Here is a 22,118-nt window from a genome sequence, read left to right as displayed (position 1 = left end):
ATCTGACAAAAGCTCGGGATGCTCCCAAAAGGCCACAGGAGCACATTTTGAGAACAAGGTCACTTGGCTGGCAGGTCACTGCAAGCTCCCTCAAGCAGCTCCTTTTGGAGGAGTTTGGAACCCAGGTCTCATTCCACGTGTTCATTTCAGAGATCGATAGTGCAAATTCATTGTTAGCGATTGAGCCATGCCTCCAGCCTCTCACCCAGGGCTCTTTACCTCTGGGAGGGAGTCATCAGTAAGAAAACCACCAAAAAGAGCATCAAAGACAATACGAGGAACAAACGTGCACTGCGTTCTGGCTGCTGGGGATCCCTTGCTCTACAGGGACCATCTCACCGATCCCTGACCACAGGCCTCTGGTGTAAGTCCTCACGTTGTCCCCGCAGGCAGATGAATATGAGAAAGCCAGGGAGATGAACGGCCACCGGGGCGGCGAGTGCAGGAGCTGGAATTTGAACTAGGTCACACTAGCTCTAAAGCTGAGAGTGGCATGGACATATAGACACTACCAAACGTGAAACAGATAGCTAGTGGGAAGCAGCCGCATAGCACAGGGAGATCAGCTCGGTGCTTTGTGACCGCCTGGAGGGGTGGGATAGGGAGGGTGGGAGGGAGATGCAAGAGGGAGGAGATATGGGGATACATGTATATGTGTAGCTGATTCACTTTGTTATAAAGCAGAAACTAACACACCACTGTAAAGCAATTATACTCCAATAAAGATGTTAAAAAATAATAAATAAATAAATAAAGCCGTGTGCTGGGCCGCCCTTCATAGGAACTTGCGACACTTCCCATCCTGGTTGCTCTCCTGGCGTGAGTGAGTAGCGGGGTGGTGAGCACCCCAGAATGGGGAATGTGGTAAGAACACAACAGGCTCTTGACATTGAAAGAAAGGAGATGTTGCAAGATGGCCAAGGGCAGCCGTGCATGTGTGTGCACGTGTGCGTGCCCGCCCTAAGGGATGGGCACTCTCGGGGCTGTGGGTGTTTGCCACCTTGCTGGCCAAAGGGGTCAGAAACCCAATGAAGGTGAGCAAGGTGTAATCCCAGGACAGTGGGGCTGCCGAGAAACTGACTGAAAGAGAGCCGTGCGCATCCACAGGGGAGCAGGGCGGGACTCATGGTTCAGCCCTGTCCTGGGCAGAGGCTCCCAAGCCTGGAAGTGCCGTGGCCGGCTGTCTCCACAGCATCAGAGACGACAAAGTTTTGTGGGACTTTCTGACACGCCAGGCTCTGTGCCCATGCCAGCCACCACCTGAGGACGTGGAGAGCCTGGAGGGGGAGGGTGCGTCTCCAGGCTCTCCCTAGATCCAGGCGGGTTGCTCCTGAGGGCTGCCCGGGCCCTGTGCTTCACTTTCTTGGGCAGCTATGACCCCTCCATGACCGGTCCATTCTCCTGGGTACTTCGCATGGTCTCCTTGGAAGGTTTCTTAGCAAGGAGCAGCAGGCGGCCAGTCTAAGGTGACCGGGCTGCAGCCCCATAGGTGAGCTGAGGCCCCCGAGGCTCACCTCCAAGTTCTTATAAGACCCTTCCTTTGGGAGAAGGTGCAAGTTATGGGGTAGACGATCAAGAGAACCGCCCACCCATGCTCGGACACTCCTGTTACCGCTCACCTAGATCGTGGCCATAGGCTGCCTCCATGCCCCCACCCCACCCCCAATCCATTCTACTCCTTGTGGCTCTATGCTGGGCGTATGATTGCCCTTGATTGCTATTTGTCCAGAATCGCTTCCTAACCTTTAGCCTGGCATTCAAGGCCTGTGGGATCTGGCCCTGTACACCCTTCCAGTGCCGCCTACTGAACCTCCACCCACTCTCTCTGTTGCTCACTTCTTCCCGAACATGCCACGGGCTGCCACACCTTCAGGTCTTGGCTAATGTGGTTCCCTCTGCTTGGAATGCTTTTCCCACCCTCTCCACCTGGCAAACTCCTACTCATCCTCCAACACTCAGGTCAAGTGTCACCTGTTTGGTGGAGCCTTCCTGACACATTCAGGCCTCACCTACACTCCCCTGGGCTCCGCAGTCCTGGTGCACACTGACGGGAGAGACCAACCCTAGGACTGTACTTCTCTGGTTCCATCCTGAACCATGGGAAGAGGTCTAAAGACAAGAAGAGAATAAGTGAGAAAATGAGAAGAGGGAGGCAAAAAGGAGGGCAAAGAGCTCCATAAGTGATGGACCACCAGCTGGACTGCCCGCCTCAGGATAGCAGGGGGGTCCGTCATGCACAGAAAAAAAGAACACATTTTCCACCACTCAGGTTTGTATTCCTACAAGAGTGGAACAGACAGTGGGGTTCAGGGAAATGGGCCCGGGGCCTGGGTGATTAGGAACCACTCCCCTGCCCCTAAGATAGGCCTGGTGGTTGTACCTCGCAGGGCAGAGGCCCCAAAGCGAATGCCGCTCTGAGGGGTGAGGAGCTGCACCCTGGGGTCTGAGGGCCTATTAGGGAACTCAGTGGCAGCATAGGTCTTTATGCTTAAAAACAAGGAAGTAGGGCTTCCCTGGTGGCGCAGTGGTTGAGAGTCCGCCTGCCGATGCAGGGGACACGGGTTCGTGCCCCGGACCGGGAAGATCCCACACGCCGCGGAGCGGCTGGGCCCGTGAGCCATGGCCGCTGAGCCTGCGCGTCCGGAGCCTGTGCTCCACAACGGGAGAGGCCACAACAGTGAGAGGCCCGCGTACCGCAAAAAAAAAACAAAACAAGGAAGTGGGTAACATTCTCTGCAGCCTACACAATGCCAAGGCCAGGGGAGAAGTGGAACACTGTCATGCAAGGCTCGCGGTTGGCCCGGCTGTGGGTGTCTGTGCCCACCGGCACTGGGCAAGCTCAGCTCAGTGGTCGCAGTTCCCCTAAGGGCCTGTGCCCTCACTGCCTCTGTGCTGCCCTCGGACTGAGGCAGATGTTTTGCTGGCCCTGTGGCTTCCTGTGTCTCAGCTGGGGATGCCTTCTGCCAGGCGTCCACTCCTACAATCCTCAGAGGTCCCGGGCCAGGCCAGGTACTGGGCTGTAGACCCTGAAGGCAAAGGTGACAAAGGTTTCACGCGTGAGGAGCCCTGGGCTACCGGCAGAACAAAGAGGGGACGCGTAAATGCAGCCAAGTATTCCAGATGCCATGGAAACAGCTAGAAAGTCTGGTGAGATCAGTGGGCGAATTTTGTTGTGGCATCCTAAAGACGGGCTGTTGGATAGCTGTTCAATCTGCAGTTTTCAATGAATTTTTAATAAGTAGGAAAATTCTCATTATATAATGTAAAGGAAAAAGCAAGTTACAGGCAAACTTGGAAGCACTATAGAACATATGCTTTTTCTAAACATATTTTTAAAATATTAAAACATATACATACTACAAATATGTCTGAGAACCTCTGCAAATCTAAACCCTATCTATCACTGCTTTCCCTAGATTCCTTTCGCACTCAGAATCAACTGCATGCAGTTTAGTGCCGAGCTGCCCCCTATGTTAGTTTTGTGGGCCCAAGCTTATACCTACATAGACCTTTTGAACGTTGGCTTTTCCAAGGGCAAACTCAGACTTTCTTACATCAGCTCACGAGCAAACATTCTGGGCGATCACGTGGTGCTGAGCCTGTAGGTCAGTAGCCCCGTTTCAGCAATATCATCGCTGTCTGAACAGCAGGGCTTGTGCAATGATTTGGATATTCATGACATTCTATTCATTTTGTAAAAAGTGAGTAGAGTGCCAGAAAAAGAACCACTGCCGACACTAGTGATAGAAGACACATATGCCTCATAAACTTATTCCAACTATGAGATCACCAGGTCGGGGAGTCAGAGCCTGGCCGGTGGCAGGTCGGAGCGGGAACCAGGGTTTAGGGAGGAGGCTGAGCTGTGTGCAGAGATGAGCGTCTGCTGCCTGCAAAGCCCGGCTGACCTTTTGCTCCTATCACGGAGATTTCCCGGCAGCCTTTCACTAAGCCCCCTTTTATCTAAGCTCGTTTGAGTGGGTTTCACTTCTCTGCCACAGGAGTGCCTTGCCCAGAACAACGTGTGATGCGCTGGGCACAATGCCTGGTGTGTCTGGGCCCTTGGCAAGTGCTGCTCTTTGCATACTTATCATCACAACCGCAGGTGAAGGTCAGGGAGGTCTGCACATCCCAGAGCCAGGGCCTCTGGCCTCCGACAGGACGTGCCCTTTCGGCTCCGGGTCTCCGTCCATTCTGGGGAAGGACTGAAAAGTTAACCGTTCCTCGGCTGCAGGGAAAACCTATTCTGCTGAACCTCGCTTCTGACCTTCAGCCCTTGGGGACACCAGGCCTGATCAGAACCCTCCGGTTCTTGGGATTTCCCTGGAAGTCCAGTGGTTAAGACTCTGTGCTTCCAACGCAGGGGGCGCGGGTTCGATCCCTGGTCGGGGAACTAAGATCCCACGTGCCGCGTGGCGTGGCCAAAAAATTAAAAAAAACAACCCTGATTCCTAAGCTTCAATGTACTCAGATTCCATTTAAATCCCCTTCCCAAGGAAGTGAATGCTGACACACAATTGGAACTGCCACCTGCTTCCCAGAGGGCACCTCCCCTCTCACTTCCTCAACGTGCCGGAGGTGAAGCTCACCCAGGATAGAAGGGCTTGTCTATTCCAGAAAGGAATGTGCTTCTCCCCAGAGGAGCAGCTTGTCTTTCATACAGCCATTTCTAGGGCTTAGGGGCAGCCCCGTCCTTGCACCCCAGGTGAGAGGAAACTGCGGGTCCCTGGGGCAGTGGGTCTTAGGGACGCCTGCCTCAACCTACCCACAGTGAGGCTGCTAACCGACCCTCCTCTCAGAGGTAAGCCTCTCCGGATGGAGCTCATGCATCTCACTTGCCCTCCCAACTTGGCCTCAAAACTGGCAGCTGACTGCTCGTTGCAAAAGAACTGAGAAGGTCATGAGGTGCAGCTGAGGGGCAGTGGAGGGGCTGAGCCGGGAGTCAGAAGCCCCTGGCACACATCCCAGCTTTGCTCTTGCCTGCCTGGAGCACCCTGGCCAAGTTTCTCGGCTGTGCTAAGAACTGACTTTCTATCTTTAAAATGGGGATGCAGGGATTGCACAAGATAGCGCCAAGGGCACGGCAATGAGAGCGTCACCTGTGCCATTTTAGACCTTAGACTGTATGAGTTACAAGACTCTCACCTGTCCCACATGAAGCTTCTGGAAGGGTAAGAGCCCAACAACTATAACATCTGGGGCCCAAGTTCAGTGTTTATCCCCAATATCAACTGAAAACTGGCCCTGAAGTTTATAAACTGGGTCAACCGGACCTAGGAGAGCCTGGATAAGGAGTTAAGGGGCAGCACAAGCTAGTGGGTGAGGGCTGGAGCCCAGCTGCCCAGCCCTCCACGGACCCTGTGACACTGGACATGTCACTCAACCCCTCGTGTCTGTTTCTTCTGCCATAAAGTGGGAACCACAATAACAGAACCTGCTTTAGAGGGTTGTTTGAAGATCCGATGCATCAATGCAGATTAAAAGGTCAGCGCTCATTAAATGCGGACATCCGAGGGCCTGGACTCCTCCTACTTCCTGGCCTTTGACCACGAGCTGCCTGTGGCATCTCTTGCATTGTTGTCTAGAGGCCTCTCTGGGTGGTGGACAGTGGCTGGCTTGGGAACCAGGGGGGATCGCCTCTGATCCCAGGTCTGCCTCTAACTTCCTCTACACCCTGGGTCCGCCCTCTCCATCGCCCTCTCCTCCATTCAACCAGCACTGGCGAAGATGCACTGCTGTGCTCGGCCCCGTGTGGTGCAGGTTCCTGGGTGCGGTTTAGCTTTTTAATTAAAAAATCGAGGCATATTTGACTTACAATGTTATGTTAGTTTCAGATGCACAATATAGTAATTCAAAATTTTAATAGATGATACTCCATTTAAAGTTACTATAAAATACTGACTATATTCCCTGTGTGGTTTGGTCTTGATAAGGACTTATTAACTGCTTTGTTCATAACGAGACCTGACCTCTGCCTAGGATTGGGGGCCCGCAGAGGCGGCTGCCTTGTCTTCCTGGCAGCTCCAGACTTGGTGAGCTTGGGCTCCCTGAGGGTTAGCATGGAGAGGCCGTGTCAGAGGTTGGCACTGGCTCAGCGAAGCCCATCACGTGGAAAGGGCCCAGTAAACGTGTGCTCTTCTTACTATTACGTGGAAGGGCTGGGATCAGAAACGCTCTTGTCTTTTACTCTCCCCTCGTCATCCCTCAAAAGGTCAGAAGGGTAAGGGGGCAGGGTGGGTGTGCTGAATCAGGTGGCTGGGCAGGGGCAGGCAAGGGAGTGGGGGGCACACTCTAGCTCATGATCATATTCATGCTGCTTTTCCTTCTGGCGAGGATGGGGCTGGGGCAGCTGCTGGCACCCAGGCTCCTGGTCATCGCTGAGAAGTCCCCTGGCGTTTGGTCCAGCTTCTCCCGGGCCATGCCCTGCCACCAGGTCAGCCTGTGTGGGTCCTGACCAGACCCAGCTCCCTCAGACCCAGCAAGGCTGTCCATCAGGCCTCCTGACAGCTGTTGGGGCGCCACTCCGAAAAGAGGGAGAATCTCCCTGCTACAGGGGCTCAGCACCTGGGGCGGGGGTGCAGGTGGTCCCGTGGGAGCTGGGACTCAGGATCCAGCTCGGGGTCAGCCTGAGGGGCCATCCATCTGCACAGGCGGTCAGCGGGGGGCAATCCAGGGCCTCCATTTCCTAAGGCCCAGCCACCTCCCCTGACCCCAGAGGGGACTTACCCAGGCCCAGGTTGGAGATGGTCTTGAGGTCTGTGAAGCTGCTGGCCTCAAGGATGGCCTGGGGCAGCCTCAGCTTGAAGGGCAGTAAATCTCTGTGGAGACACGAGGGGTCGGAGGTCAAGTCCGGGGAGGGGCCTGTGTGTCCATTCTCGGCCCCCCACCGCCCCCAAATCCTCAGCCCATAAAGGAAGAACTCCGGCAACCCCGCTGGCGGCTGGGATCGCCACACAGACTGGAAACTTCCCTGGGGCCGAGGGGAGGAGTCCTGAGGCTGAGGGAGCAACCAGTCAGATCCGGGTCCTGTGCCTGCACTGGCCCCAGAGATGCTAAGACCCTCCTTGGGCCTGGTGAGGGTCGGGGGAGAGGCTTTATCCCCAGTTTTCTTGGCCCTGGAAGTCCAGGCAGCTCTTCTAAAGGTGCTATTCTGGGTAAGGCGAGTGACCCACCCCTTCCAGTCCTCTGACCCCCGCTGTTCCGCGCTGAGACCTGCAGCGGGTGCACAGCCAGACTCCCCTGGTGAACCTACAGCCAGGTACCCGCTGGCGAGCACACAGCCAGACAGACACCCCTGACGACACAGCCAGCTCTATCTGCTGCCTTTGGTCTGAATGGGGATCTTTTCAGCGATCTCTCCAGAGATCTCCCAGAAGGGATCTAGACACCCTCCCCCTTTATTGTACAGATGGGGAAACTGAGGCCCAGAGAGGGAAAGGAAGATGTCCAGGCCTGGACACACGGTGGGTGGAGGGCAGAGTGTGCTGAGCCCCAGGCCTCCTAACTTCAAGCCCAGGGCTGTTCCGTGGGGCAGGAAGGGGAGTGTGGCCCTGCAGGGGCCCCAGGATGGCTGGTCCCAATTCTACGTCTCAGCCTGGCATTCAAGGCCCGTCACAGTCTGACCCCGACCCCCATTTTCAGCCGTATCCCCAGCTCTGTCAACCTTCTTCCCAAACCCTGATTCGAGTCATTGAAATCCCATCCGTCCAGGCCCACTGACAGGCTTGCGTGATGTCCGCCTGTCCCCGGGGGTCTTCATGGCCTTACTGTCTATACCGCACCCTCCGTCTCCTCCCTTTGAACTACGTGAGAGCCCTGGAAGTTCCTGGAAGGGCCGGGCAGCTTTGCACGTCTCTGATGCCCCCAGAGCCCTTAGCACACACCACAGAGGCTCAAAGAGTGTTTGTCGAATGGACCCGTCTAAACTTGGGGAACTGGATTGGGGGAGAGCAGGGCAGAGGCCGCCTGGGATGCGGGTCGCCGGGGAGCTTCCCAGACCCCCTCTGCCCATCAATACAGGCTGTGCTGCTCCGCGGGGTGCCCCCACCCCTTCATGGGAAGTGTTTTCACGGGGGAAATACACTCTGCTTATGGAATAGCAGGATGGGGGAAGGTGGGAGAAGATTCTGGGTCCTTTTTTGAGTTCCTGGGTTGTGGCCTTTGGCTTCTCCATTGTCAATGGGGTGGGCGTGGCCCGTCGATCTTTGCTTCATTGTCATAGTTGTGTGATTCTGAGCATCTGAGGCCGTCTGTGGGCCTCCTGTCAGCCCTTCCAGCCAGGCCAGGCCTGGACCCAGACCGGACGGGCCCTCAGTGCCGCATCTCCACCTCAGGCCCTGCCCGGTCACCACTACCTCGATCTCTCAGTTTGAAGGGTGGCAGAATTCATCCCGGTGTTGCCTGTCTACCTGGTTGGCGGTCTGGCCTGCCACTGGGGCTTCCAAAGGCTCCTGGGCCACTGCATGTATTGAAATGGCCAGAAGAATCGCTCGGCTCATCCGGCAGCCACCCCCGACCACCAGGGCCACCTCTGACACCCCCTCCCCACCTCCTCTGCGTACTGCTCAAGAGGCTGCAGTGGTGGCTGCCGACCACAGCCCAGCCCGGGATCCTGGTGTCCAGGGCCTGCCCCAGCCTGCTCCCCCCTCCTGCCCACCACAGAGCCTTCCCTTGCACTCGAGGCCTCCTCGCTGCCTCCCAAAATGTCATCTTCCTACAGTGGATGTCCCCTGCTCATTGCCACCTCTGAGCTCTGCAGAGAGGGAACGCCCCCCTCGTCCCTTCCACCTACGTCTACTTAGACTCTACACATTCTTCAAGGCCGCACCACGGACCCCCTCATTCTCCATAAGCCAGTACTGCTCAAGGATTTCACGCACGTCTGCCACCCCACCTCCAGCATCCAGTTCAGCGCTTTATCCAGGGGCCACCTCTTCTGATCCAAGGAAATGCATACACAGGATGGGGGTGTTCGTTGAGCATCTACTATGTGCCAAGTAACGGGCTGGGTGTTACCCAGTTTGGTCCTTATATCACATCATGTTATTATTATTACTACTACTGTAACACAGCAACCCTACGGACAGGCATTAATACTTTTGTATTAGTTAATTCTGGATCAGCTCCTGGGGGAGCTGCTAAGATGCGGATTCTCAGATCCACGCCCAGGGGTTCTCAGCGTTGAGTCTGAGTGTGGGTCAGGAATCCACCTTTTTAAACACCTCCCCGGCAGCACCGTGCAGGGTTAGAAAGAGCTCTGTGGGCAGCGTGCAGCACAAGCCTGACTCAACACAGACGCCCGGTCCACAGAGCTGGTTGTAGCAGTCACTGCCACAGTCCCACCCGGACCCCTCGGATGCCTTTCACCAGCTCTGTGCACCCACAGCCCAGCCTTGGAGGGGTTTGCTCCCGAGGGCCAGCACCCGTGACCCTCAGAGGCTTGTCCTGACACACTGGAGCCTCAGTGCCTGCCCCAGTGGCCCTAAAGAGAGCCACGAATGCCTGGGTGTGCTGGCTTGGGGGTACAGAAGCCCAGCCCCGTGGCTTTATAGTGGACCCCGAGGTCTGCTTTATGCTCCAGAGCTGCTGGAGGGATCTGGCTGAGGCTGGGACGGCCCCTGCAATGGACCCTTGCTGGGTTTCTCTCCGGTCTCTGTCCTGCTCCCCACTCCCTTGTTGCTTCCTCCTTGGGGGCAGGTTCTTTAGCGCCCCCTGCACATGGATCCTCCTTTCCAAGTGTGCCCCTAGGAGACCCCCAGCTAAGCTGTTACTATCATTTTCTTAGAAGCAGTTGCCAAACCCTGGTTTGCAGAGAGGCCTTGTTATAAACGCAGATTGTCTGTCCCTTTATCTTACTTCTTCCTCCAGCCTCTATGGCATGGGTATTATCGTTCCCATTTTACCGAAGAGGTAGTTGAGAGATTAAGATTAGCTCAAATTCTGGGCTCTGCAATTACGTCATCATTCATTCATTCACTCGCTCACTCGAAGCACCCAGCATGGGCCAAACACTAGACTGGCGCCTTGTGCTGGGGCAGAACTTCTCAGAATAGGAGAGGGCCTGACTCTGAGAGCTTGACGTGTCGTAACTCGCGAAGGGTCAGGGAGCCACAGATGCTTTGCTTCTTGGGCCTAGAAGGACACGGCAGGTCACCGGCGTCATCGTGGAGCGCACACAGTGGGGCGGCTGTAGGAAAGATCATGGACCTTGGAGCTCTATCTACTTTGAATCCCCACGCTGCCATTTACCAGCTACGCGACCTTGAGCAAGTTCTCTCAGTCTCGGCTTCCTCATCTGTAAAATGGGGCTAAGAAGAGCACTTACCGGGTGGAATTGTTTGCAAGATTTGAAAAGAGAATGGATACAGAACTGTAGCGCCGTGCTGGGTTCCTGGAGAGCCCTCAGTAGACAGCAGCTTATTATCAGCGTCACCTGTTCTGCCCACGGGCTCCAGGAGGGTCCTGGTAGGTGGGGGTGGTGGTCCTCTGGGTTGAGTGTGGCTTTCACCAGAGGCAACATGAATGGTCTCTTTGAAGCAGGGGGAGGTGAGCCTGGGGCCCTGGACCCCAAGACATCTTGCCCAGCTCTGCTTAAGTCCCTGTGGCTTAAGCCATTGGTTTTTGGCACCAAAATGTATTTTTCAATTCGTGTTGACCTGCCACCAGTCCTGAATAAATAGAGCAGCTCTGAGGGTGGTTACCAGACACCCTCTCCACCCAGCACCTGCTTCGCAATGACAAGCCCTCTCCCACGGAGGGAGGGCGTCAGCCCTTCCCGCTGTTCCCACAGGGAGTTCCTTCTATAACTCCTCCAACGGGGCGGGTCAGGTCCACGCAGGACTCCAAGCTGTCCTGGAAGCCGGGGTACAGGAAGCTGCTATGATGGGCAGTGAGCGCAGGGGGCAGGTGGTGCTGAGGGAGGGGATTTTACTGGCCGGTCCAAGCCAGCAGCAGAGCCAGCACCCCCCTTCACAGTTACCAGGGTGAAGCCAGGGGACTGTCCCCTCTCTCTGCATCCTGTGGGCGGCACACTTCCCTCTTGGGGCTTCTCTGTGACAACCCTGTCCCCACCCAAGGTTGCATGGACATCTATTGCCATCAGATGCCCTCCTGGGGGCCTGGGCTACTCACCTACTGACACAGTAGAATGCGATCAGTCTGAAGATGTCCTCAAACACAAGAACCGAGCCTTCCAGGTACAATACTGAGGAGAGATGACAGAGGCCTTGGATGAGTGTCCCTGTCAAAGGGGAGGGAGGCCCCTGGGGAGGGCGTGTCTGCTCTGTGCTCACCGTAGGTCACGGCACCTGCTGCAGCACCCGGCCCGCCGTGGCCGCATGTACGTCGCTGCCCATTGGACCACAGGGAGGTGAGAAATGAACTTCTGTGGTGTTAATCCACTGAGATTTCAGGGGCCCTTCTATTACAGCAGACGGTGTTGCCTTAACTAACACACATTCCTCATCTTGAGCAAAATAACACAGAAGGCTCTAGATTGTAAAAGCAGAATTTAAAAATGTCTTGAGGGAACTCCCTGGCGGTCCGGTGGTTAGGACTCGGTGCTTTCACCGCTGAGGAAACAGGTTCAATCCAGGGAACTAAGTCTGGGAACTAAGATCCCGCAAGCTGCACAGCGTGGTCAGAAAAAAGTCTTGAATTAAACTTTCAAGGTCATCTCCACTTGACAATTCTGAGGGCTGTGAGGGGCCAGCAGGAGGACAGGTTCCCTGTTCTGCTGTGGCCTCCAGGAGGTTCACTGGTCCAGGGGTGCTGGGCTGGGGCCACTGGCCTTTTACCCAAGAACCTCAGGGCCTGTTAGAACCCCACTTGATTTGGCTACACATGTAATCCAAGAGTGAGGGTGACCCCAAAACTTTTCAGCTTTGACAAGGGAGAGGGATCAAAGCATTTGCCAAAGAGCCCACCCCAGGGTGGATATGGCTGCTCGGAGGGGCAGGGCGCCAGGGTATGGCAGTCAGTGCCCGAAGCTGGGGTGGACTGCCCAGAGGAAAGCGTGGCACCGCACCGTGCACTGCTGCAGAGCCCCAGGGCAAGGGGCCCAGACCACCTGAGTGAGCTGCGCGTCAGGGATCTCAGCAGCCGTCCATCGCTCACCTCCTGACTCTCGTCCCAGGGTTCCATATGCCCAACAGGTGATGCTCCCTGCACGTGGGACCCCACAGTGTACTTTCTTGGGCCTCAGAGGGGCCAGGAAATATGTGTGCATCACACTTCAGTTCCTATTTCCTGAGGTTCTTCTAGCGTCCATGGGGCAGAGGGGGAAGGCAGGACCCGGGTTCCAGGCCTGGCTCCAACCCTGGGATCAGCAGTGTGATGCTAGGTACACCCCTTCCCTTCTCAGCACCTCAGATCCTCCACCTGCAAAGGGAAGGAGCCCCTCCAACCCTAAACACTCGTGCGTCTAGGTGACAGCAGCCTGCTGTCATATTTTCAAAGCCTAGGACAGCTTTCCGCTGCACTGGTGATCTGCGAGATGGTCACAGGGGACACGTGAACCAACACGTTTTGTTCTAATAGCTTTGTTTTAATACATTCCTTCCTTCTAATACTATTGCACTGTTCTACACGGTTAACATGATTTTTTAAAAGATTACGTTCATCATTTATGGCAAAGAGACCATGGTATCCCATTAGGATAGACATAAAAATTTTAAAGGGAGTTTAAAGAAAAATATTAGATAGATTACAGTACTCGGGGGTACCGGGAGGATGCCCATTAAAGGACAAGTCTGTGAAACACCAGTGCACGGAATTACCACCCTCTATGAGTTAACGGCCATGAGGCAGCCCATGGCGCCACCTAGTGGCACATTAGTGCATCGCCCACTCTCTCCACAGGAAGCAGCACAAACTGGCCAAAAGATCTCCCGTAGTTGGGAGAGGTAAAGAGAACGCTCCAACTGCAAACTGGGAATGTAAAGACCTTTCTCAAGAATCCTTCAAGGGGGGATTAGTGATGATGCACGCAAACAGCCTAGCCTCCTACGCCGGGCCTGCTCAACAATTAGCAGGTTTTCTTCATCATTGAGACAGGGTCTGACCTCTGCAGACACAGATTAAAACCCTTAAGATAGTCAGTCCCTCCCTCTGCTGTGCCCCTGGCACTTTCTATAAAGCCTGCAGCTCCTTTAGACTTAGTTTACCCCACTCTGGTCCGCTCCTCGGGTGCAGGGACCAGGGCTCATTCATTTTTGTAGCTGGGGCCAAGCAAACTTCTAGTGGCCCAATCACACTTTTACAGTAAACACTGTAGATTTGTCAAAGCACAAGCAATGGTCAAGGCTCATGTCTGTTTCTTTGTAACCAGGTCTCTTCTGCCCCAGCCCCCTGCTCGTACCTTCCCGTCCTGCTCGTGGGAATAGCATCCCTGCACACCAAGGACACACCCGGGGGAGCTCCTGTATGCCAGGGCCAGGGCTTTGCCCACATTTGAGTCTCCCTCAGTGCCCAGCACAGTGTGTGGCATGCGGTTTGGGAGATAATAAATGTCTGCTACAAGTCTGTCTCGGAGGGAGACCCCAGAGGAGTAGAGGCCCCCAGGGGCGTCTGGTTAGAGTCTCAGACCTCCCACTGCATAGATCAGGGTCTTCCCTGCAGGGGCCCAACGGGACACCTGGGACTTGAGGGAGTCCCGACAGGCAGCCTCACACTGTCCTGGAGCAGAGGTGAATGCAAACCGGTAAGAGTTAGACAATCCTTTGTTCCAGTGGGTGGTGGTAGAGCTCAGCTTCCAGGACCGCCCTGTGTCCTGCACTGGCCTGGTGGTTGTATGCAGGTGCCCAGGCCAAACAGCCTGAGTGTGAACGTGTCTCTAGCACATTATTGCTTATCCTCCCTGCGCCTCGGTTTCTTCAGCTGTATAACAAGGATAGTAAAGTACCCACATGTTGTGGGTTGAGCTGTGTCTCCCAAAAAGATACGTTTCAATCCTAACCCCAGGTACCTATAAATGTGACCTTATTTGGAAAGAGGGTCTTGTCGGGTGGAATCAAGTTAACACAAGGTCAGAATGCATGGGGTGGGCCCTAAATCCAATGATTGGTGTCTTTATAAGAAGACAGGTAGGACTCCCCTAGTGGCACAGTGGTTAAGAATCCACCTGCCAATGCAGGGGACATGGGTTCGAGCCCTGGTCCGGGAAGATCCCACATGCCGCGGAGCAACTAAGCCCGTGTGCCACAACTACTGAAGCCTGCGAGTCACAGCTACTGAAGCCTAGAGGCCGTGCTCCCCAACAAGAGAAGCCACCACAATGAGAAGCCCGTGCACTGCAATGAGGAGTAGCCCCTGCTCGCCGCAACTAGAGAAAGCCTGTGTGCAGCAACAAACACCCAACACAGCCAAAAATAAATAATAAATTAATTAATTTAAAAAAAAAAAGAAGACAGGTAAAGACCTGGGACACAGACACAGAGAGGAAAAGACCATGTGAATGGAGGCAGACATTGGAATACAGCTACGAGCCAAGGATTGCTGGCTGTCACCAGAAGCCAGGAGAGTGCCTTGAACAGATTCTCCCTGGTCTCCAGCAGGAGCCAACCCTGCCAACCTCGACTTGGGATTGCTGGCCTCCGGGCCTTTGCTCGTGCTGTCTCCTCGTGCACGGAGGATCCAGCTTCCCGCTTCCCTGCCTTGAGGGATCAGCTCCAGGTCCACCTTCTGCCTCAAAGCCTTGCCGGTACCCTGCCCTCTCCCACAGGAAAGCCACACACAGGAGGTACTGTCCTAATCACACATTCTTGGCTCAGGAAGCAGGGTGTATGTGGTCACATTGGGACGTGTGCCGAGGCTTCTCAGACGGTGAGACTGAGAACAGGAACGGGTCTCACTTTGCCCATCACCTACACCGTGCCCAGCCCTGCGCCCGGCATGCAGGGAAGACTCTGAGAAGGACAGCTGGGCTGACCAGGCCTCCTGGTGTCAGAATCAAGAGTGAACCAAATGTCCAGAGATAGAAAGTACATCCGTGGTTGCTTAGGGCTGGAGGGGAAAGGGGACAGGGGACAGGGGATGGAGTTTCTTTTTTTTTATTGTGCTAAACTATGAAAAACATAAAGTTTAGCATTTAAACCATTTTTAAGTGTACGGTTCAGTGGCATTAAGTACGTTCACACTGCAACACGGGGCTTCTTTTCTGAGGTGTTGAAAATGTTCTCAGATTGACCTTGGTGAGGGCTAGACAACTGAATGTACCAAAAGCCACTGAATCGTATACTTTAAATGGGTGAATTGTATGATACTGAATACATGGAATAAAAACATGTCAATAAAGCCATTATTAAAAAAAAGAAAATGCACACATACAGAGTGGACTGAATTTCATTTCCTGTATTACGTTTTTCTGGGATTTTTATAATGAGCATATATGAGCATTTATAATGAGCATATACGTAAATTCTCTAAATTTTTCTTGAATTTGCTAAATCTCTCTGTAAATTGTTCTCAAAAGCTGATGGGTTTCCAGAGTCCTCTCACTCATGCTGCTTCGGTGCCCCTCCCAGCACTGTGGGCACAGCTGACAAGCTCCCCGTGTCAGCGACTGCCGGCTGCGTCCTCCCAACAAAGATGCCGGCTCCCCTCTGCTCACCTTTGCATCCTTGAGCAGCAACTCCACTGTATACAGCTTCCAGCCTCCTCAGCAGAAACCGCGGTGGGAATACGCCAGACCCTGTCTAAACCATCCCGCTTTCAAAGAGTGAGGAGAGAGAATGACCAGACCCACCTGCTATGTCCCAAGGTGACAACAGGTGACAACACTGGGGCTCTGTCCCTGCCTAGAGAAAAGGAAACTTTTCACCTCATGACTCACCATCAAGGCTGAATCGGGACAAGGTGGAGACTCCGGGTCTACACACGCCAGCCTGGCTTCTAGCATTTACAATCTCAACGTCAGCTATCCATGAAGAACCGAAAGCCGTTAGAAGATTTTTTGTTTTAAGAAATTCCATTTTATCACTCAATAATACAAATGAACTGCCAAGGCAGGAACGGTGTATGTATCTTTTGTTCTCCATGGTACCTCCAGCACCAGGCATGGCGCTTTTAGCAAATTGCTCCATCTCTGTGATGACGTTATTGAATGTCGTAAATGGAGTCACGCAGTACATATTCTTTGGGATGGGCTTTTCCCACTCTGCATAATTTCCTCGAGGGTCGTCCAAGTTACTGAGTGAATCGATATCCCGTTCCTTTTTAGTGCTGGGTAGTAACCTATGGTCTGGATGTACCATAGCTTCCTTGGTCATTCACCCACTGAAGGACATCTGGGAATTTCCGGTTTTTAGTTATTATGCACAAAGCTGCCGTGGAACATTTATGTACATGCTTCTGCATGAAAATATATTTTCCTTTCTCTGGGGTATATGCCCAAGAGTGCAACTGCTGGGTCACATGGTAAGTCTACCCTTCATTTTCAAAGGAAGGGCCAAACTACTCTCCCGAGCGGCTGTACCATTTTACGACCCACCAGCGATGAAGGAGTGATTCAATTTCTTCCCATCCTCGCCAGCTGGGTGTTGTCGCTATTTTTTATTGTGGCCATTCCACTAGGTGTAGAGCGATATCTCACTGTGGTTTTAATTTGCATTTCAAGAAGATGTTGAATGCCCTTCCGTGTGTACATCCTCTTTGCTCAAGTGTCTATTCATGTCTTTTCCTATTTTCTAATTGGACAGTTTCTTTTAATGTTGAATTTTTAAAAACCGTTTAATTAAGATATCATTCACACACCATACAATTCACCAATTTAAAGTGCACGATGATCTTAGTACATTCACAGAGCTGTGCAACCATCATCACAATCAATTTTAGAACACTTTCATTAGCCCCCAAAACAAACCCTGTACCCATTAGCAGTCACTTTCCATCTCTCCCTCCTCCTAGCTTCTGGAAACCACTAATATACTTTCTGTCTCTATGGATTTGCCTGTTCTGGACTTTTCACATACATAGAATCATACAGTATGTGTCCTTGTGGGTCTGGCTTCTTTCATTTAGCATCATGCTAAATGTTCATCCATGTTCATCCACGTCCGTGTTGCAGCAGGGGTCAGCACTTCATTCCTCTTTATGGCTGAATAATATTCTGTTAGACGGATACACCACATTTTGTTTATCCATTCATCACTGATGGATATCTGGGGTGTTTCCACTCTTTGGCTACTACAAAAAATACTGCATTGAACATTTGTGTACACACTTTTATACGGACATATGTTTCCATTTCTCTTGGATATATTCCTAGAAGTGGAGTTGCTGGGTCCTACAGTAACTCTACATGTTTAAGAAACTGCGGGACTGTTTTTCAAAGCAACTGCACCATTTTACATTCCCACTAGCAATGGATGAGGTTCCACTTTCTCCACACCTTTGCCAGTACTTTGTCTGTCTTATTGATTCGAGTCATCCTAGTGGGTGTGAAGTGGTATCTCCTTGTGGTTTTGATTTCCATTTCCCTAAGGATTAGTGATGTCAAGTATATTTTCATATGCTTATTGGCTATTTGTATATATACTTTGGAAAAATGTCTATTCAGATCCTTTGCTCATTTTTATTTGGGTTGCTTGCTTTTAATTTTGAGAGTTCTTTTTTTTAAAGACGATGTTGGTGGTAGGAGTTTATTAATTAATTAACTTATTTTTGCTGTGTTGGGTCTTTGTTTCTGTGCGAGGGCTTTCTCTAGTTGTGGCAAGCGGGGGCCACTCTTAATCGCGGTGCGCGGGCCTCTCACTATCGCGGCCTCTCTTGTTGCGGAGCACAGGCTCCAGACGCGGAGGCTCAGTAGTTGTGGCTCACGGGCCTAGTTGCTCCGCGGCATGCGGGATCCTCCCAGACCAGGGCTCGAACCCGTGTCCCCTGCATGAGCAGGCAGATTCTCAACCACTGCACCACCAGGGAAGCCATGAGAGTTCTTTATGTTATAGTTACAAAGCCTTTGTCAGATGTGTGATTTGCAAATATTTTCTCCCAACTATAGCTTGTCTTTTCATCTGTGAACAGGGTCTTTCAAATTTTATGTTAAGAATGAAAAAAATGGGACTTCCCTCGTGGCACAGTGATTAAGACTCTGCGCTCCCAATGCAGGGGGCCCAGGTTCAATCCCTGGTCTGGGAACTAGATCCCACGTGCATGCTGCAACTAAGAGTTCACATGCCGCAACTAAGAAGCCAGTGAACCACAACTAAGGAGCCCGCCTGCCACAACTAAGCAGCCTGCCTGTCGCAACTAAGACCCAACGCAACCAAATAAATAAATAAAAATTAAAAAAAAAAGAATGAAAAGAATGAATACTGTCCAAGTTTGCGAAATAGTAAGCACTCGACTGGTGCTGCATAAATGATTCAGTAGGGATATTTCCAGCCTGCTTTAATGAACAGTCAACTCTTCTTTGCATTTGGCAGTATCTATTGTTATAATTAATGTATGAGGGGTCTTTAACCAGTTATTATCCTTATCTAGACCAAAGTCCCCTGTGCAATCTTACTGGCACTATTAAGTCCCTCTGCAGACATTTTCTTCATAGTTGGTCCAAAGGTAAAGTTTAGCCAAGCCTGGCTTAATTACCACACATTCCTAGTGACTGAGGTGAGTGAAATCGACAAGTGAGACGTTCTGCGTCATGTTCATTTTAAGCAGAGAATGGCTATTGGCATGTGCCTTCTTTAGGGTCTGGTTTGTCTTTACTAACAAGGGAAGGATGAGCATCTGTTCACCTAAGCTGACCCTGGGCTTTGATGAGGAAAAGATGGTCACGCGAAAACGCGAATGAAAATACGCCTCGCCAACAGTTATTAAAATAGTGAAATGTACAGATTACTCAAGAAACGCAAACCGTCTTCCTTGTTGGCAGGCGCCCTTGTTAACCTAAGAGATCTCTCTTCAAACACAGTTCGGTTGACAACAGGAATTATACATAAATCTCCAGGTATGACCCTCATTTGAAGGGCTGGGTCAGAGTTACTCTTTAGCTAGGACATTATGTATTCAACCATTGACAAATATTTATGGGCTCATATCTGTAGAAACAAGGGGAAATGGATTTAGAAATCGAGAGGAAGCCTCACGGTGAGCAGGGTGACAGGGACTGGCTGGCTGGTGGTTTTGGCCACAGGACCTAGCTAAAACTCCTTCCTGAGGGGCAGAGATTCTAAACAACCCGCTCATCCTCTTTTATGATTGAAAATTTGGTTGGGTGAGGGTGGGAGAGATGTTCATTGATTTTTATCTAAGAAAAAACCCTGTACTCAGCAAGGCCTGTGCGTTTATGGAATGGACACATTCCCGGATGGATGAGAACTGCCCGGGAAGGACAGTGTCCCCAGAGGGACACAGGAAGGGCCGGTGTTGGCAGAAGAGATCGGGTCTCGGGCCTCTCAGAAAAGGCCGTCACATCTGGCTGGGGGAAGTCTGGGCCCAGGAAGTGGCCTCACTCCAGAGCCTTATGGGACACTGTCAAGCCAACCTTCTCTAAAACGGATCACCCTGAATGGGCTGGAAGACAGATGCTAATGGATTCTGATCCCACTTCCTAAAAGGGGCCCTAGGTCACCAAGCTGGGTCCCTGACAGAAAAGGCCAGGAGTGCAGAGCCTGAGGATAGAAAGCCAATGTGATCAGAGGCTGGGGAGTGGTTCACACCTGGAGCAGGACGGGGGGGGGTCACCTGCGGGCCGGACAGGTGAGGCCAGGCCCATTCTTCCAGGTGTCCCTCCCATGCCCCCTCAGCTCCTTCCCCACTTGGAAGGTCACAGGTGCCTTCTGGCTCGTGGGACCCACCGCTGCACGGCAACACCATGGTTGCCAAGGGAGCCACCACCTGGACAGTTTGTGGCTGAGGAGGAAAAAGGACTGTTTGCTGCTATCATCAGGCCCAATTTTCTGTGATAGATGAAAACTACTTGCCCCATTCCCAGGGGTGGAAGTGGGGAGAGTGGCAATTTCTCTGGAGTCCAGGGGACCCCATGGTTCCAGGCCCAGCTCTGGTACCACTTACTTCAAGATGCTGCTGCAGTGCAGCTGGGTCACCTGTGAAATGGGAGAATGGCTCTACCCCCTCCAGAAGGAAGGGCGCTGCTGGACTAGGGCTTCCGGAAGCTCTGGCTCGAGCAGAAGGAGAGTTGCCAGGAGAAGTGAGAACAAACAGGCCAGCGCCAGGCAGCTGTGCTCTTGGAGCTGACTTGCTGCCCAGCCATACAACGATTGGAGCTCGGAGCAGGGCAAACTCCTGTTCCCGTTCCAGGCAAAGCCCAAACCCGGATGGTACCGACCGGGCAGGGGCTCCTGGTTCCATCCCCCACAAGCCTGGAGACCAAAGCCTTCAAGTCTCTGAGACTTGACTTCTCTAACGGCCAAGTGAGGATACGAGTAACTGAGGCCCTCCCGGGCCCTGCCGCTGGCTGTGCAGAGGCTGAGTGGTACCCCACAGGCAGGCCCTGAGGGAGGAATAGCAGCCCCTCCGCCAAAGATGACACAGGGGTCTGGAAGGTCTGGGGTGGGGAGTGGAGGGCAGGGGGGCGAGTTAGAGCTCAGGGATCTGGGAGAGGATGATGATCTGCAAATGTGCTGAAAGCAGTTCCCTTTCTCTGTCCCTGGCTCTTACTGTTGGTCCAGGGTGGGCATCTTAGCCCCTGGTTCACTGGCTGGCCCTGGAGTCCCTTCCCTGTCTATTTACCAGCCTGTCCTCTGTAAATCCCGCACACCCCCACCAGCCCTGAAGCCTCTCAGTGTACATTATCCCTCCTTAGCCCTCAGTCTCCCCCATCAGCCATGGGCCCCTGGGGGCAGGACTTGCTGCAGGGCCTTCTGTTCAGAGTTCGGGCACAGCAAGCCTTTGCCCTATGTACCTTTGACTAGAGGCCAATGGGAAAGGAACAGGGGAGGACCTAGCAGCCATGGCCAGGGGTCCAAGCAGGGGGCCACTTCCAATGCTCCCAGTGCCCCATTACAGCGTTTGGCAAGGGAGCAAAGAGGTGGCTGCAGCCCTGCACAAAACTGCACAACCCGACGAGCAGAACGCCAGCCGGATTTAATCCTACCCGGAAGTTTTGAGCAGTGCACAAGCTGGGCAACTGTCCATGGCAGCCCTGGGTATGAGTCATGGCCATCTATGCTGGTTGTTCTCGGCATAAGGTGCAATCTCCCCTTGATTTCATCTTAACAATTTTAGGATGTAAAAGGCAGCAATGTCTTTTTACTGAGTTCTCTACCACACCCCAAATTTGCCCCGACTAGACCCAAGCACACTCAACTATGCCTCCCAGTGGATGGGGAACTATTGAAAGTCAGAATGAAAGGGCCCTTAGAGCCAGCTCTGGTTCAAACTCCCTCACTGCACAGATGGGGAAACTGAGTCCAGAGAAGGTGAAGCATCACCCAGTGAAAGAGGATTAGCCTGGGTGTTTTCTGCAGTTTGATTCTGTTGCTCTCTGGAATCTAGATTCTGAGCCTGGACTGTTGTTCTGCCCGCTTCTTCCAACTTCGCAGTGTGGGCTTTGCTCAGATCTGAGCCTCTTGATTAGTAACAGAGGGTTATCATTTTCAAAGTTTTAACAACAACAATAATAATATCATCTACCATTTACCAAGTGCCTACTGTGTTCTAGCCTCTGTATTTCTAATCGTCATGACAACTCCATTATCCTCGTAAGCAAGGAAACTGAGGCTCAGAGAGTTGAAGTAACTGGCCCGAGGGCACAGCCAGCCATGAGCAGGTGCCACCAGCCTGGGAGCCTGGAGCACTAGTCACCTTCTGTTCAGCAGAGGTGGCGCGGGGCACAGGGAGGGCATCCCGGTGCTTCACACCCAAATGCACTCAGTGTGACTCCCTCACCTGTCAGCTAACAGAGACGCCTTCCCATGGGTCACACACCTCCTCAGTCACCAGGCAGGCCCCGTGTTACCCTCGGAGAGGGCCTCCTGCACAGAACTATGCTCCCTTCCCTCTGGCCCCAGGGCTGGACACACGCTCCACTGTAGAGCATGACTACATCACATCATGATGTGTTCACAGGCCTGACTCTGGCCCAGAGTGAAGATCCCAGAAAGCAAGGGCCAGCGCTTTCTTCTTTCCCAGATCCAGGGCCTCGCCTGGATCACCCCATGTGT

At 52.9% G+C, this 22,118-nt stretch overlaps 1 protein-coding gene across 6 annotated transcripts in view; it reads right to left on the bottom strand.

Moving 5' to 3' along the window:
* Nucleotides 1-22,118, bottom strand: part of RIN3 (Ras and Rab interactor 3) — a 118,108-nt gene that overhangs the window by 25,998 nt on the left and 69,992 nt on the right. For all 6 annotated transcript variants that reach the window (XM_089908140.1, XM_089908141.1, XM_089908138.1 and 3 more), the window contains exons 4-5: nt 11,128-11,200; nt 6,724-6,815 (exon numbers count right to left, since the gene is read on the bottom strand). In XM_089908140.1, coding sequence (XP_089764266.1) covers nt 6,724-6,815; nt 11,128-11,200 — 165 coding nt within the window. The remainder of the gene's footprint in view (nt 1-6,723; nt 6,816-11,127; nt 11,201-22,118) is intronic.

The sequence above is a fragment of the Delphinapterus leucas genome, chromosome 2, assembly GCF_059928025.1.
Source record: "Delphinapterus leucas isolate spDelLeu-1000000601 "Yukka" chromosome 2, BTC_Dleu_Yukka2, whole genome shotgun sequence".
NCBI classification, from domain to species: domain Eukaryota; kingdom Metazoa; phylum Chordata; class Mammalia; order Artiodactyla; family Monodontidae; genus Delphinapterus; species Delphinapterus leucas.
Note: the sequence above shows the minus strand (reverse complement) of the source record. Positions and strands in the feature narration are given on the sequence as shown.